The sequence below is a fragment of the Orussus abietinus genome, unplaced genomic scaffold (assembly GCF_000612105.2).
Source record: "Orussus abietinus isolate OABI.00-Male unplaced genomic scaffold, Oabi_2.0 scaffold164, whole genome shotgun sequence".
NCBI classification, from domain to species: domain Eukaryota; kingdom Metazoa; phylum Arthropoda; class Insecta; order Hymenoptera; family Orussidae; genus Orussus; species Orussus abietinus.
In genome coordinates, this window is record NW_019396003.1 from 225,834 (window position 1) to 241,851 (window position 16,018).

The window sequence follows — 16,018 nt, forward strand, 5'->3', positions numbered from 1 at the left end:
TTTGACACTAGACGAAAATGAGTCATGCAACACCATTGGTGAGTTTTCAACCAATCAGCGATGGAAGCAACTTCAAGTAACTCAATTGTATTTCGACCCGCGAAATGAAAAATCGTCAGCACGTTGAAATTCCTTTCTTAGTTAACTAAGATATTTATCATATGTTAATTTTCATAACCATAAGTTAAAAATGTTCTGTTCCATGAGATTTGTTACGAGGAATCTACCTATTTTCGGTGAGCAGATATGTGAATAGGTACAGAATGGCATTCAGTCGTTCATGTTAGGTTATGTTTATGGTGATATAGTAATTCTTAAATTTATTTACTAATTTGAGTAAATTTAAGGTAAAAATTAAAAGGATTTCAAATATAAGAAATATTTTAGATTTTTTATTTCACATTTCCAGAAATATTAATGTATTCGTGGTGTAGGTTATTTCATGCGTGCTGGAAAGTTCCTCTTCAAATTTGGATAGTTTTATACATAAATAATATATTAAAATAATCTATAAACTAATTTGTATGGCATTGTTTTTAACATAAAAAATGTTATTTGTAGGATATCAGACATTTGCAAAATGTTCTACCGAGATAACTCAAGGTTTAGTATCACATCAACAGCGTATCCAAAACTTTTCAGAATCGACATATGGACAACCAACGCCAAAATCTCATTCTCATCTTTTAAAGGAGGGAGAACTGATACCAGGATTTAAATTGGAAGAATTTAAGAATAGGCGAAATAAACTTATGGAAATGATAATTTCGGGTAATAATATAGGAAAGAATTCAAAACAATCACAAATACTGATTATTCCATCCTCAACAAAGGTTTATATGTCTGACAAAATACCATACGTATTCCGACAGAATACAGACTTTTTATATTTTACTGGTTGCCAAGAACCAGATAGTGCTTTGGTTATGTTTGCCAATAATGATCAGTTCAAATCAGTCTTGTTTATGCGGAAGAAAGATGAGCATTCAGAATTATGGGATGGTCCAAGAACAGGAGTAGAAGCAGCAGCTGAAATGTTTGGTGTTGACGAAGCACTACCTACTACAGAATTTGAACTCTATTTAGTTTCTCTTTTAAGTAAACATAGGAATTGTGGTATGTGGTATGATAGTACTGAAATCGTTCAGCCAGAACTTCACAAAAAATTACAAGAACTTCGTAATACATCCATTAAAACATTTGAATCTCCAAAGACAATAATTCATCGAATTAGATTAATTAAATCTGAGTCAGAAATACAAATAATACAGAAAAGTTGTGAAGTAGCTTCAGCAGCAATTGCAAAGACCATTCAAATGTCCAAACCAGGGATGAGTGAGCATCAGTTATTTGCCATAGTGGATTATGAATGTCGCATGAATGGTGCTGAATTTTTAGCCTACCCTCCTGTTGTTGCAGGAGGGAAAAATGCCAATATCATTCATTACATTATGAATAATCAAATTATTCAAAATGGTGATATGGTTTTAATGGATGCAGGTTAATAACATTGTTTTATCTACTACATATTTCACAAAAAGGAGAAAACTGAAAAACTTCTTAATAAATTTCAGGTTGCGAATACCATGGGTATACATCAGATATTACACGTACTTGGCCTATTAATGGTACATTTACACCTCAACAAGTAATACTGTACGACATAGTCCTTGATGTTCAAAAAGCCTTAATTGAAAGACTGCACAATATGCCCACGCTAGATCAAATATTTCATGAGATGTGCTTCCTGTTGGGCAAACGATTACAAGAAATTGGTCTTATTCCCAACAATCTTTCCCAAGAAAAGCTTATTTCTGCAGCATACTCATATTGCCCCCATCATGTTAGTCATTATTTAGGAATGGATGTCCATGATACGGGAACAATTTCACGAAATATTCATATTGAACCTGGCATGATTGTCACAATGGAACCAGGTACGTTTCTTTCAAAAATATCATGTATGCCAGAAAAGTTAATACAGTGTTATTTCATTATAGGTATATATGTGAATAGCAAAAACAAGTTGGCTCCAGTTGAATTTCATGGATTAGGAATTCGAATTGAAGACGATATTCTGTTAAGAAGCGATGGACCAATTGTTTTAACAAAAAACTGTCCAAAGGAGATTCAAGACATAGAACAACTTGTAAAACAAAATCAGTGTTAACATCCATACATATCCATTATTATTGTAAATACATATTGAATATATTTGGGTGGATAGAAAATGTACATAAGAAAGAGTAATTAAATGTATCTCAATGTATGACGTACATTGTTAATAGTTAAAATTGATAGGATAGAAGAAAATTTCTTTTTATTTGAGACAAACAGTTGTACAAAACTTTGTATGAAGAATATGTATTAAATCATAATGTCTTTTACTCGAAAACCTGTTTGAAAGGAAGTACATGAATGTTGTATACTTGTAGCCAGTATAATATAACCAAGAGAAATAACAGAATTGCGTATACCAAGAGGGCTATCATGAACATTTACTAAAAATTACACGTACTAAACATAAAACGAATGAAACTTCTCATTCAAAAATTGGTTTTCGTGAAAATACACCGATGTTGTAAACTTGTGCCAAATTGTACAACATTAATAAGAGAAATAAAATAATTGTATAAACGGCAAGTGCTGCAAACAACATTTACTTCTATAATACCTTAATAATTAAGTATGATCTTTCTTAATGACTTTTTCCAATTTAAAAGAATCAGGGATAGAACCGTAACGTAACTGTATATGCAATAAAGGCAGTGTCATATATGTGAAAACATTGTAAAGAGTACAATGAGATGATGAACTAGACAGTGAGATTCCTCATTTTTGCGTCAGCATTCTTCAGTGTGATGAAATTCGTTAACTGTTTCACACGCAAACGTGACCAAACTAAATGATCGTTCAAAGCGTGAATTTGGGCTGCTGCTAGTGCTGCACTTTCAGGATATAAAACTGTTGTACATCCCAGTCCTGAAAAAGAAAAAAGAGAAATTGTCTTGCTTATTTAGAATCCAACCAATAGGTAATAATCTCGTATCTCTCCTTTTATGTCCTGATACATAGTTTTATTCCCTAACGTTAAACAACGGCAATGTATATGCTGTTCAATTTAATGTTTTTAAATTAATATTATTCATCTTTGGTTCAACAACTTACCCGAAGGAACATTAAGCGAGGACCATACGTCCTGGGAAACGTTCTCTGGTTTAACAGGGGGACAGTTGATGACAGGCAAGGGAGTGTTGCCAGAGAGTACTGGACCCAGTCCATTGCTTCTCCCTGCTACTGCAATCAAGACTACCTAGACAAAACAAAAAAAAAATGAAACCGATAAGAAAGAAACAAATATTCTCGTTCGTGAAATCCTCTTCCACAGTCATATTTCTAGATAATATTATCTCCAAATGAGAGGCTAAAGAGTCACTTAGGTCACTGGGGATTCTGATATGACGATTGTACTGGATGTGTTTTACACAAAAGCAGGTTTAAAGAGTCTATCTGCATGCTTTATAATAAGTACTAAAACGTACTTTACCTTTTCCCCGCTGCCTTCGTACTCAGCTAAAATTCTTAATGTTTCTTCCGTACTTTTATGTGCACTGCACACTCTCAAACATGTTCTTAAACCCAAATTTTGAGCATATGTAGCAATTTTTTTGCAATGCTCTTCATCATTTGGAGACCCCATCAAAATAACAACTAACGAGCTGGGTGGTGGGACAAGATACTCTAATTGATCTGCTACCCATTTGAAATTACGTTTTACAATATCCAAATCAGCTTTAGTTACTGAGGTCAGGTTTCTATAAACCTATGACATTAAGGTATGAATGACAAAATTGTTTTTTATTAATTAATTCATAATATTAAATTTATTCCAATTTTACCTGCTTGTCCTTCATAAGCCGTTTATCACCTGAAGGCCAAAGTCTCCAAGAATCACTATCAATAATATCAGAAACCATAATTTCACCGTTGGTGTCAACACCAAATTCAATCTTCATGTCAATTAAAGCACAATCTCTTGTTGACCAAGCTTTTTCAAGGACTTCAAACACAACCAAAGTGGTACGGTTCATAATATCATACTTGTCTTTGTCGATGAGAACTCCATTTAATTTAAAACTTGCAGAAATTATTTGTTCCTCCGACCATTGAGGATCATGATTAGCATCATCTTTAAAAAAAGTCTCTTGCAACGGTGGGTTAAATCTATATCCCTCTGGAACTCCTGCAGTGCAACCAATGAATTTAAATTCCAGCAATGTTATATTAATAACTGTATTATTTTTTGCAGTAATAATATTTACCTGGATGCCTTTTCAAGAAACTGCCTGTAGCCAACCTTCTAGTAACCCACTCAATAGGAACCATTTCGCATTTCTTGGAAACAAAAGATGTTTCACCAGTGACTTTAACAAACGCCGTCTTAATACCAGCCTGATTCAACAGTTCAAAAACCTTGGCTGTCGTAGCAGTACTAATTGCTGCTTTGCCTTCTAAGTCGTGAGCCTTAACCCCATCTCCAGCAGTTATGCGATCTTTACTTTGAAGAAGACATAAGGATGAATCTTCGAGAACTTCAAAAACCTTCTTGGTTTTTCCCTCGATGATCAACTTTCCCAAAGTGAATCCTAAAAAGATAAAAGGCTTGCCATTAAATGAGATAAATAAACCATCATATGTTGAAACCCTGTATTTTAAATTGACAGCATTTATTTAAAAAAAAAAGATGAAATTTCTGCTGGTGAGTGCAGTTGAAGTTGAAGGTACATAATTCACCATTGATGTTTGAGCTGATGATATAAAATTTAACGCTATGTCGATTGTAGATGGTTTTTCCCAGGCATTAAATTTCCTCAAGCGTTGCAGGATAGTCTTTGAAGCTCTTTTAGGTGGCCTTTGTGCAGACTTTTTTTCATGAAATGCTCTTACGTGTTCGGTACTTGTTTTCGACATCACTGCCGAAAAAACAATATTTCGAAACGAGAATATGAAACACGTCAGTCTCAGTTTACCGTTAATTTCAGTCCTCGGAAGCGATACGAGAAGGAAACGAAAAGGTGAAACACCCCAGCGCCCCCCTCTTGCCATGACTCACTATTGTACTGCCTATAAATGCACTGGCTTATTGCTAATCCTTCTCCTTCTCCTTCCCGCACTGATTCACTGATTCTATGGCGACGAAACGAAATAGTGAAACTAGGCGTTCTGAAAGTATCTTTTCATTTGATGTATTACCGCAAAATTGCATGCAGTAAAACGCTTCGATTGGCTCGCAATTCTTTATGTGTCGTCCATAGCGGCAATCTATTTTCAACCAATCGAAACGTTTCGGTGAAAGCATTTTTGCAGTAATGCAGCAAGTAAAAAATAGCTTCAAATCTCTCTCACTGTCCGACTCGTCAGTGTTTGGCGCCTCTATACGGCGTTTCACTTTTTGTCTGATTCTAATCTTCATGCAGCGAACTCGCACTACGGTGGCTAAAGAAGTTTCACTTGAAAAATACAAAACGGCGGGATTCATTAATACTTCATAGATACTATATTTTATCTTAATCGGTGCAACTGAAAGTACCAATCTGTGTGTATACGAAATCTTTAATATAGTGTGGTTATGTTACCGGTCATGTCGCCGTTTTCCTCGTGGAACTGTCGGAACCAGTAGCCGGTAAGTGTTTGCCGAGTGACGATGAGCGACAGTCACGTAAATTCGGAACGAACGACAACCACGATAGCAAGCGATAGCGAAGATCGGTTACAAGTTCTGCCGGCGTGCCGCACTCTCCTTCTCTTTAGTAGCAACTCGTTTGCTTAATAACCCCCACTGGCTCCATCACACGTTCCTTGTCTCTTAAGACGGTTCTCCTCGTCTCCAGCATACCAATTGGCTCGAATATAGAAATTTCTATCGCTTCGTCGTATCGGTCAGTATCCTTGCATAATGACGGCGAATCCCCTGTAAAAGAGAGGCCGGAATTGGTTAACGATCCGACTTACAAATTCAAAAATGCCGTACTTTGATGTTGTGGACTAGAATATCATCGTTTCTTTACATATAAACTAGATTGACCGGATTGTCACAGTTCAGTAGTCACCATCTTGAATTACATTAAAATTCGTATTCCCTTAAGTAGCGTTATTTTGAATCGAGGAAATTTTCTTGTTCATGCACGGTTTTTACTTCTTCGTTTAGTTAAAAAAAAATTAATTGCTTTTTCAAATAATTATATTCATTGGGAGGCAAAAATATTCCATGAAATATCAAGGGTATTGCTCGAGTTAACAGAAAAGTTTTGTAGGTTTTACGTAAGTACAGTAATATTCATTGTTGAACTTCTTAATATTCGCTCGAAGAGATTACATTAAACGTTACTTGTGACTGTTGTGTTTCGTATATGGGAACGTCTCTTGATTTAGAGCATTTCTCTTCTGTTTCCGCCATCATATCACTTAACTATTTTCCCCAAACATTTCCTTTCGTGACTGGCGTGCACATTTTAAACGGAAAACTACTGTCCTCGGTGTTCTCGGTTTATCGCAAGATATTCCGAGTGCGATGGGAACTTTGTGATTCGGGAATTTCCTTCCAAATATTTTCTTAGAAGACAAGCATAATTATAAGATGGAGGGAGAAAGAATACAGTTTATAACATAATATATATGAAAGTACAACATGAAAAACAATATAATTTATAAACGTTTATTTATCGCGGAAAAAGTAAGTTTATGAACTTGGAATTATGCGATTCCAGTTTGAGATATATGGCTAATGTAACTAAATGAACTTTACAATTTTACTAAATTAGTTCACGCAATGTATCCATTTGAACCAAGACATTTAATTTTCATTTAAACAATTCCGAGGAAGTAATAATTTCTAAAATATTAAATGGTAAAATAGATGGTCTACAATCTCGATTATGGAATTCATATGTTTAGATACTATGAGGCACAACTAATTAACATGCAAATAACACGCAACATTTTAGGAAAATACATAGAAATGCTTTGATCTCTAGTCAGGTAATTTGAAATCCCTTTCGTAATTCGTCAGTTCTATCTCCGAAATCGTTGGGAATTTTCCAGGGGGCATTTTCCTTGGGGATTTTCCGAAGGAGGGTCCGAATTCGGTTAGTCACGAAGTCCTTAGAAAATATTTGACTATCTTGAGTTACCCCGTACTCCAAAATGAAATTATTATTATTACGAAGCTGCAAATATTTCTTTTCCATTAAAGCGTATAAAACACGATTCCTTCTATTACGTGAAAGTAACATAATGGTAATTTTCTAATCTTTACAAATATTTTTGTATATCTGCAGTTATGAATCTCGATCGTTCGATCGTTCGGAAGATTGCAAGGAAATAAAACAACACAAGAGCCGAATTTAAATTGGATAAATAATGTCACATCACTCGACGCTCAATGGTTGTAAAAAAACAAATTTTCGGACTGTAGCACTATCCAACGCGACAGCATTTTAATTTATTTAAACTACCACGAGTAAATCGAAATATTCAAACAAGATTATGTGAATAAAAAAGTATATATAAATTTAATAATCGCGCGAGCATGTCGGTTTTCAATCGGCAGAGTAATCGATACGTGAAAAACTTCCTCTCGGTAATTGAAGCTTGAACCGTCATGTTGAGGACGCGAAGTCCGTCACCCAGAAAACTGGGAGGATAAAGTGCAAATCGTGTATAAAAAGCTAAGTATGTCACTACTATCACGTACAGCCATATTTCGCGTACGCAACCCCGTTGACCACTCATCCATACGAAGACAGATCGATCAGACTCCGTAAACAGGTGCGACGCTAAGAGAGTTTCGATCCTCGAGGTATCGGTAAAAATGAGATCGTCGAAAATGTGATTCTCGAAAGGGCCGAAAAGGAAGGTTTCCGTTGGCCGCGACGGTACCGTCACTCGAGATAATTTCGATATATAACCTGAACGCCAGCTGATGTCGTAGACGAAAAGAGCTAAGAGTAAAATACCAGATACATTGGGATCGGGAACCGTGTATACCGAGTAAGGAAGGACACAACCCCCCCATTCAAAAGTGACTTTCCATTGGTCTTCGCGCTCATTCGTCTTCCAGAACTCGATGGGTCAGCGTGCACGCCGAGTCTCGCCTGTTAGGAGGAAGCTCTGAGAGCTCACATAAATCTCGACCCACGTGGCAAGTATCCTGCCAATATCTCGCTCAATAATATTCCCCGTTCTTCGGTGTAAGACCGTGGTGTCATTAACGTGGAAGATCGAGAGCGCTGTCGGGAAAACGCAGCGTGGAACGCATACCACGCGTGCCGGTAAGGTATCATTCAAAAGGTGGGTACAGTCTCTGCAGAAAGACGGCGTGCTCCAATATTGAGAAAGATTTACGGATCGATGGGTAGATTCGTGCCGGTCATGGCAACGGACACGTCAGATAGTGCTATCGATACGCGTAGTTTTCCGCGAGAATTACTGTGATAATTGCTGTTCTTAAATATATTCCTAGTTTACGTCATGCCGTCCGCGTCTCAACATGGCGGACCCAGAGGATAATTTTGACGCATTGATAGTTTTAAGCGACGATTTATCCTGCAGATCTTTCGGTTTTACGTGCAATTATCTACAGGGATTTTTAGTGATGCGGTGCTTTATATTGTATATCTATCTGACAAGGATAGAGGTCCTATTCCTTGTTTTGGGTACTCGAAAAAGATACATCTACAGCGATGCATTTCCCTGATCTTTATGCTTTTGTTCGTAACGTGTAATTAAATTCGCGATTGTTAAAAGTTCGTGAGTATGTTGGGTTTCGTATTTACATTGAAAAAAATATATGAATATCTTTTTCAAGTTTAGGTCGATGAGTAAAAGTGTAGGTATCTTTGATTATTAAATTCATCACTGCATAAAAATGTTGGTCCTTAAATCGCATATCGTGGGGCTTCAAAATATTCGAGAAGCGTCCACAGCCGAACAAAAGGCTTTCGTACTTAAACCCGATTACCTTGCCTGAATGTAATAAGCACTCTTCTTCAAGTTGCAAGGCAAGTTCTAAGAAAATAAAATAATCTTGATTGAATTATCGCTTTTTCTTAGCTACGTATTCATTCTTAAGCATACACTCAGACAAAATATTACGATTCAATAAGATCACTATGGCTCAATTGTTTTTTGATAATCGAGATCTTAAAACGACGAATAGAGAATTTGCAAAAGATAAAAGTAAATAAATTTCAATCACGTAATGCCAATCCGTCGAACCATTATGATTGGCATAAAATTTGAAAATCTTTGGTGATACACGATTTGCACTCGATCACGTGGATTATCTTTCGTATGTTATGATCCTTATGGTTCAGAGGCCGATGTACACCGCCTGAATATATTACAAGCTTATCGCGTTCGATAGCTTGTATCTAATTCGCTTGAGTTTAGTAGAAAGACTGTTTAAACGAAAATGGAGTTGTATAACTTCACAATTATATTTTCTAATTACAGTGGCTTCGAAGTTCAGCAGATTAATTAAATGGTTACACCATTACGGATATTAATATTAAATTTTAAGGCAGATTTTTCATTCGGAACAATCGGAGAACTCCCAATGAAGCGCATGTTAGATACATAAGTTTTTGGTTACATTTTCTTCAATGTTTTTAAAGGTATCTTATTTAACGTTCCATAAGATGGTTGTCTCTGTCATGAGAGTTTGATATCAATAGCATTCGATGATGAAACTTATTGCTAAATCCTGATTAAGCAAAACGGAACGGGCCGAGTAAATAAGAGATCAATTCTATCACGCCATAGGGGGCAATAGTTTGCAAGAGCACGTTGATAACTAGCCGGGTTATCGCTGTGAAGAATCTCGGGGGGGTCGCGTTGTATCGTGTTGTTAAAGCGACTGTTTTCCTTCTTTTATTATGTCAGCGAATTCAAGCAAAGTATTTTATCTCCTTCACGGAATGATTTTATTTATCGTATACAATTCAGGTTGTACTGTGATTTTTCACTTCAATCAATAATGAATACCGGATGTTTGAACTTATAAGCAAAACGTAATTAAATCCCGGCACTTTAATGCGTTTATTAACGAGTGCAGGGGGAATCTGTATTGCATTAAAAAATGGATTGAAAAAAATAATTTAGTACCATATTTCGCCAGATTTAGCAGAAATAATTTTAACGTAAAGCCAGGGTATTCTGACGATCTCCTCTTAGGCTTACTCAATAGGTTTCGTTTCATCTCTTAATCGCAGATGTTCTCACTGTACGAAACTTTATTTCTAATATTATCTCACTCGTTAGTGTTGTATCACAGTGCGTATTCGATATTTTGAAACTTACCCCGTGTTCTTTGACCTCCGAATAACGTAATCGCGCAAACCATTTGATATTTATTATTCGGATCGTGAAATGGCCTAGCCTTGAATAGTGTTCATAAAAATATTCATCCAAGCCTGTTAGTAGTGCATTAGTAATGATAATTTTTATCAATTACAGGAAACACAAAAATGTCGTGTTGTAAAGAGGAAAATTTGTGTTCAAATTCGATGAGCCGTCTCTCGTTAGATAAAGTCGAAACTGGGAGACCTCCCGATGATAGAAAACAAAATCGAGAAGTATCTGGACTCACACACGAATGTGGAGTTTTTGGGTGCATCGCTGCAGGGGATTGGCCTTCGCAAATAGACGTTGGTCAAGTGATTTGTCTTGGTACGTATTGTAATTAAATTACCTCATAAAAGAAATTCTAGAATTAAAAAACAACACAATTAAATGAAAGTTGAAGAGAATTATGGATTGAACATAAATTACAGATATGTTCACAGTTTGCGTGGAATTTAAGAGAAGACAATTATATGATCAACATATATTTGAATTTTTATTACAATAAATGAAACCATGCGGAACCCAAATGTTTTTGAATTTTTATTACAATAAATAAAACATTATTGATGTAGGCTTGGTTGCCCTGCAACACAGAGGACAAGAGAGTGCAGGAATAGTTACGAGTGAAGGAGTTTGCGCCAAATCGTTTCACGTACACAAAGGAATGGGAATGATCAACAATATCTTCAACGATGAGAATATGAAAAAATTGAGAGGAAATCTTGGCATAGGTCATACAAGGTACAGTACCAGTGCCGCCAGCGAGGAAGTAAATTGTCAGCCGTTTGTGGTCCATACAGCTCATGGAGCACTTGCCGTAGCTCACAATGGAGAACTTGTTAATACGGAATCGTTAAGAAAAATGGTAGTAATAGTGTCATTGTTTATTTCATTCGTTGTAATGGGATCTGCAATACTGTTTCGATTTTGCAAATATTGGAGAGTTTTAAGTAGTTCCAGGAAATATTAAAATTGCAAAATTGAACTAAAATTATATTCAGATATTGCAGAAACAATGCAACTGTTTTTCTATTTACTTTTAAATAAAGAGTTGTTCTAGGTTTTGGGACGAGGTGTCGGACTTTCAACGTATTCCGATTCAGAGTTAATCACACAAGCATTATGTCTGAATCCTCCGGAAGGGGAAGTCAATGGACCAGATTGGCCAGCTCGTATCAAACATTTGATGCAATTAGCGCCATTGTCTTATTCTTTAGTTATTATGCAAAGAGACAAAATTTACGGAGTTCGTGATCCTTATGGAAATCGTCCTCTTTGTCTGGGAAAAATTGTACCTGTTGGTAATCTCGGTAAATAAATGAATCATAATTAATACATTTTAATCGTTATGCGATTTTGCCCAAATAGATCTTCATCTAAAAATTGATATGCATGGTTGATAATGTCGTAAGATATGTTGACCCATTCTCTAATACGAGTAGAAAATATATTTTTTAATGCTATTTACGATACTCTATAGCTCTTTTATGATGAAATAGGATTATTGCTCTCAGGCGAGATTATGTATCCATTAATATTTGACATTTTTAAACATACTATTTAAATAAAGCAGGTAATGAGTCCGATGACGATGATGATGCAGAAGGTTGGGTCATTTCATCTGAATCTTGTGGATTCCTAAGCATTGGAGCTAGATACGTTCGTGAAGTATTTCCTGGTGAAATTGTGGAGATGACTCGTGAGGGAATCAAAACAATTGATATTATAGAAAGGCCTGATAAAAAGCCACAAGCTTTTTGCATATTCGAGTATGTCTATTTTGCTCGGAGTGACAGTATTTTTGAAGGTAATTCCAGCAATTTATAAATAACTGAAATGCAGTGAAATACACATTTAGGTTAGAAAAATATATTAACCCAAAGTATGTAACCTTTTCTTGTTCATTTCAGGACAAATGGTGTATTCTGTAAGAATGCAGTGTGGGCGAGTGTTGGCTTTAGAATCTCCCGTCGAAGCGGATATAGTCAGTTCTGTTCCGGAATCTGGAACTGCTGCCGCGCATGGTTTTGCCAGACAGGTGCGTATTAAACATTCATATTAATTCATTTAAAATATGCATTACTAGATAGAAGTAATGTTACGATAACAATGGCCTCGTTTAAGTCGGCATTAATATATTATTTTAAGAATTTAATTTTGTTTCAGTCACAAATACCTTTTGCAGAGGTTTTGTGCAAAAATAGGTACGTTGGAAGAACGTTTATTCAGCCAAGTACAAGGTTAAGGCAGCTCGGAGTAGCGAAAAAGTTTGGGGCCTTATCGGAGAATGTAAAGGGAAGAAAACTGATACTTATAGATGATTCGATTGTTAGAGGAAATACTATTGGTCCAATTATCAAATTACTTCGCGATGCTGGTGCTAAGGAGGTAAAAGATACTTGTTTAATTTTACTTCTTTTTATTATAAGTGGTCATTCATAAATATTAACATATAGCGTTTTTCAAAAATGTTATATAATTAAAATTTACAAGATAGGTAATTGTGATACTGAAACAGTATCTGTTATTATTTTTAAATGATGTGGCTTTTCGAGTTTGCTTTTCTAGTTAGTGACATACAAATTTTGGGTTGAGTATTTTATTTAAGTACATATGTACTGCAAATGACTCGTAAATTTTAGATTGCAACATATGCTTAAGGCGGAATAATTTTTTAGAACAGCTCGAGGATTAAATGTAACATCTTTATTATATTTTTATAACATTTAATAACATATTTTAAATTAAAAACAACAGGGGACATCGTTTTTTATTATATAAATGTATGTGTGTGCGTGTAATACAATATAATGTACTTACAGGTTCATATTAGGATAGCATCTCCACCTCTTAAATATCCATGTTATATGGGCATCAATATTCCTACAAGAGAAGAACTGATTGCGAATAAACTGGATAGTGTTAAGTTGGCTAAACATGTCGGTGCAGACAGTTTGGCATACCTCTCTGTCGATGGGCTTGTTCGAGCAGTTAGACACGGTATGGATAATCGGGAAAGCAGTTACATAGGCCATTGCACAGCTTGCTTAACCGGTGAATATCCCGATGAACTGTCCAGTGATTTAGAATGGTGAAGGAACTTCAGATCTGAAAAACTATGCGATTTAGAAAATATTACAATAATTTTAGAAACATTCTAAGGACGCACGAGTATATTTTACTTTTAGTAGAAATTACCGTGTGTAAAATGGATTTCTATAATTTAGGAGAAGAAATATTTTGTATAGCTTTAAGTACTGATTTGTTAATGGATTACAAAGCATAAGGTATAACAATATGAGAACTACTTCAGTTAACTGCAATGCAGTCGTATTGAGTCAGTATTTCCAAGTTGAGCTTCTTGCATAATATTATAGACGTATAAATATATGTACATGTACATAAAATCACACGATATTCAGCTAAACGTGTTTACCTTGTAATACAAATTAAAACAGTTTTACTAAGAACTTGAACGATTGGATTTCGTTTGCGACTGTCATGGTACTGTACAAATGAGGGTGCAATGCAAGTTATTGCAGACCATTTTTAGAATAAGTTTCAAGTGTTAAGACCAAATGCATGTACAATATATGCTTGCGAATTGTTAAGATAATTATTTAATTGTTATTACAAGTATGAACACAGTTTTATACATCCTATTTTTAATGTTAGCTATACTTCTATCAAGTAGTTTTTGTATACCTTGAAGATCATTAGATATACATTTAGTATGTTCATTACAAACGCCACCACTATCCTTGTTATGTAATTGTTGTTTTAGGCATAGTTACAAAAATATTAAATCATATTATATTTTTTAACTGACTTGTTTTTTCTTTACATATTCCTCCTTTATGTTCTTTAATCTATTTGAAATTTCTTTCATCTTTGCTTCTTTTTTGTCCTGTTTCCGTATTTTACTATTCTCAGGTACGATCTTTTTATTTGTGTGTAATATATCATTTTCATGATTTGTATTTAATTGTGATGTAGCTATTTCAAGATCTTTATTATCCACTGTTATAGACGATGGTCTCACATCACTGTTTTTGTGTCCATTTGATATGCTCAATTCATCTTTAGGATTTGTATTTTTTACTGACTGCTTGCCCTGTAAGTTGTCATCGTCTCTACCAGTATTTACAGAAGTGAGATGGTATGTGCTTGTTTTGGATAAATTAGGGTCAAAATTGTGAATATTAATAGTCATCTCACTTAATTTTCCAGATTTTCCATGTGATCTATATGTTTTTTGACCCGATCTGGAAGCAAATTTTCTTCTAGGTTTTAATAAATTGTGCTCATATTCATTGTCTTCTCTAGGAGGAGTTATCCAAGGAAAGCTATTTTTTGATGTTGACGGTCCTGGATCTATTGCAGTCAATTTTTTGTTAAGTTCTTTTCCTGTTTTTTTGGTTTGTATTGTTTCTCTTATACACTTGGATCCTTTTGTAATGTTTTTACCCTGAGAATTAGATATTCTATCACAGTCTGAACTCGTATTTTCGTCATCTGTAACAGTTTTTTTCTTATTTCCCAAAGCACAACCTTTAGATTTATGAGTAAAAAATAAATTATCATCATCGGAATCTGAAGCCACATCAATACCCTGGCATCTTTTTTCTTCTCGAATCTTCTGTTTTGCCAGATATGTGGATAAAGCTTGTATTCTATCGACATACATTTTTTTCCAAAACTCGAGGGCTATAAAATGTAGACAAGTAAAGAGGTTAGGATAAAACTAACTGCTTGGTAACAAATAAAAATTGATTCAATTACTATTAAAACATAGTAAATAGTTGTACCAAAATATTTCATAATAATTTCATTAAACAATTAATTTGTATGACAAATTCATACCTCCTTCTTGATATTTAGGTGGGACACCTGCTTTTTTAATGACATCCATGTTCGGAACCGATCTTGTATCGTTAGAATCTCCCAGAAGTTCTGTTCTAGGAGTAACAAAAACCCTTTGCATTTTCAAGATTTTTCTTGTTTGGACGAAATACTTTAAGGTTGGTTTTGCATCGAACACAGGGTCGTCTAAAATTGGATTATCATCATTTCTAAAAAACATGTATGTTCCTATAGCATCTTCATACGTTCCTTCATAAAACTGAAATATTGAATTTGGTATTAAAAACGTTGAATCAGAGAGACCGTGTAATAATTAAGAAAAGTAATCTATTTCATGGGTTATACAAATACAAGACGTACCTTTCCATCAACTTGCATTATAGGGTGTTCCGTGTCTAACCCTATCATGTCTAATTGTAGCGTTTTGTTACTGAATGTTGAATTTTCAACATAACTCTCAAATTCAACATACACCAATATTTCTTCTTCATCATCGGATAACTCACTTTCTGTTTCCATTTTCAAATGACTGATTCTACTTTTTGAACCAGAGATGAGTTGGGAGATTGCTCACTGGCAGGGTCAGAGATGAGTTGGGAGATTGCTCACGGGCAGGATCGTGCGATCGCATCCTGTGCTGCCCTCTGGTTTCGTACGTTAGCTTTCACTGTTTTTTGCCCCCAAGGGCGGCGCAACGAATTCCTGATAGGAGCTCGCGCACTCGCGATGGCGGTACCATCTACCAGTCGCC

General features: G+C 35.2%; 4 protein-coding genes across 16 annotated transcripts; 2 read left to right on the plus strand and 2 right to left on the minus strand.

Annotated features, from left to right (window-relative positions):
* The first annotated feature begins 98 nt into the window (after nt 1–98).
* LOC105703972 (probable Xaa-Pro aminopeptidase 3) lies at nt 99–2,269 on the plus strand. 3 transcript variants are annotated; one of them, XM_012432809.1, is made up of 5 exons: nt 99–236; nt 562–1,335; nt 1,420–1,500; nt 1,575–1,937; nt 2,001–2,269. In XM_012432809.1, the coding sequence occupies exons 1-5, from the start codon at nt 191–193 to the stop codon at nt 2,168–2,170; spliced, it is 1,434 nt and encodes a 477-aa protein (XP_012288232.1). In that variant the 5' UTR covers nt 99–190; the 3' UTR covers nt 2,171–2,269. The 3 variants fall into 3 exon arrangements, with proteins under 3 accessions (XP_012288232.1, XP_012288224.1, XP_012288238.1); XM_012432801.1 differs by having other exon boundaries at nt 562–1,500; XM_012432815.1 differs by having other exon boundaries at nt 186–256; nt 562–1,500.
* Nucleotides 2,270–2,303: 34 nt separating this feature from the next.
* On the minus strand, nt 2,304–5,770 carry LOC105704013 (multifunctional protein ADE2). Its single transcript, XM_012432846.1, has 6 exons — nt 5,637–5,770; nt 4,323–4,646; nt 3,900–4,243; nt 3,548–3,823; nt 3,169–3,313; nt 2,304–2,982 (listed from the first exon to the last, which is right to left on the minus strand). Exons 1-6 carry the CDS (start codon nt 5,641–5,643, stop codon nt 2,816–2,818), a joined length of 1,263 nt encoding a protein of 420 aa, XP_012288269.1. The 5' UTR covers nt 5,644–5,770; the 3' UTR covers nt 2,304–2,815.
* An 81-nt stretch (nt 5,771–5,851) lies between these two features.
* LOC105703927 (amidophosphoribosyltransferase) lies at nt 5,852–14,228 on the plus strand. 10 transcript variants are annotated; one of them, XM_023434276.1, is made up of 9 exons: nt 7,654–8,349; nt 9,514–9,674; nt 10,516–10,728; nt 10,977–11,269; nt 11,465–11,714; nt 11,975–12,211; nt 12,315–12,442; nt 12,571–12,792; nt 13,227–13,499. In XM_023434276.1, exons 3-9 carry the CDS (start codon nt 10,527–10,529, stop codon nt 13,497–13,499), a joined length of 1,605 nt encoding a protein of 534 aa, XP_023290044.1. In that variant the 5' UTR covers nt 7,654–8,349; nt 9,514–9,674; nt 10,516–10,526. The 10 variants fall into 10 exon arrangements, with proteins under 10 accessions (XP_023290047.1, XP_023290044.1, XP_023290045.1 ...); XM_012432723.2 differs by lacking the exon at nt 9,514–9,674 and having other exon boundaries at nt 7,655–8,049; nt 8,120–8,349; XM_012432782.1 differs by having other exon boundaries at nt 8,315–8,330.
* On the minus strand, nt 14,220–15,835 carry LOC105703997. Of its 2 annotated transcripts, XM_012432835.2 has the most exons (4): nt 15,628–15,835; nt 15,268–15,526; nt 15,016–15,111; nt 14,220–14,919 (listed from the first exon to the last, which is right to left on the minus strand). In XM_012432835.2, the coding sequence occupies exons 1-4, from the start codon at nt 15,784–15,786 to the stop codon at nt 14,225–14,227; spliced, it is 1,209 nt and encodes a 402-aa protein (XP_012288258.1). In that variant the 5' UTR covers nt 15,787–15,835; the 3' UTR covers nt 14,220–14,224. The 2 variants fall into 2 exon arrangements, with proteins under 2 accessions (XP_012288258.1, XP_012288250.1); XM_012432827.2 differs by having other exon boundaries at nt 14,220–15,111.
* Between the last annotated feature and the right edge of the window lie 183 nt (nt 15,836–16,018).

Bases quoted from the DNA above. Each gene is read 5' to 3' on its own strand.
- LOC105703972 (XM_012432801.1), top strand. From the start codon at position 191: ATGTTCTGTTCCATGAGATTTGTTACGAGGAATCTACCTATTTTCG. The intron at 1,501-1,574 runs GTTAATAACATT...AATAAATTTCAG, and splicing joins TATGGTTTTAATGGATGCAG to GTTGCGAATACCATGGGTAT. The intron at 1,938-2,000 runs GTACGTTTCTTT...ATTTCATTATAG, and splicing joins GATTGTCACAATGGAACCAG to GTATATATGTGAATAGCAAA.
- LOC105704013 (XM_012432846.1), bottom strand. The intron at 4,244-4,322 runs GTAAATATTATT...GTTGCACTGCAG, and splicing joins TTTCTTGAAAAGGCATCCAG to GAGTTCCAGAGGGATATAGA. The intron at 3,314-3,547 runs GTAAAGTACGTT...TGTTTTGTCTAG, and splicing joins ACGAAGGCAGCGGGGAAAAG to GTAGTCTTGATTGCAGTAGC.
- LOC105703927 (XM_023434279.1), top strand. From the start codon at position 10,527: ATGTCGTGTTGTAAAGAGGAAAATTTGTGTTCAAATTCGATGAGCCGT. The intron at 11,715-11,974 runs GTAAATAAATGA...ATTTAAATAAAG, and splicing joins TGTACCTGTTGGTAATCTCG to CAGGTAATGAGTCCGATGAC. The intron at 12,212-12,314 runs GTAATTCCAGCA...TGTTCATTTCAG, and splicing joins GAGTGACAGTATTTTTGAAG to GACAAATGGTGTATTCTGTA.
- LOC105703997 (XM_012432827.2), bottom strand. From the start codon at position 15,786: ATGGAAACAGAAAGTGAGTTATCCGATGATGAAGAAGAAATATTGGTG. The intron at 15,527-15,627 runs GTACGTCTTGTA...TCAATATTTCAG, and splicing joins TAATGCAAGTTGATGGAAAG to TTTTATGAAGGAACGTATGA. The intron at 15,112-15,267 runs GTATGAATTTGT...TACATTTTATAG, and splicing joins ACCTAAATATCAAGAAGGAG to CCCTCGAGTTTTGGAAAAAA.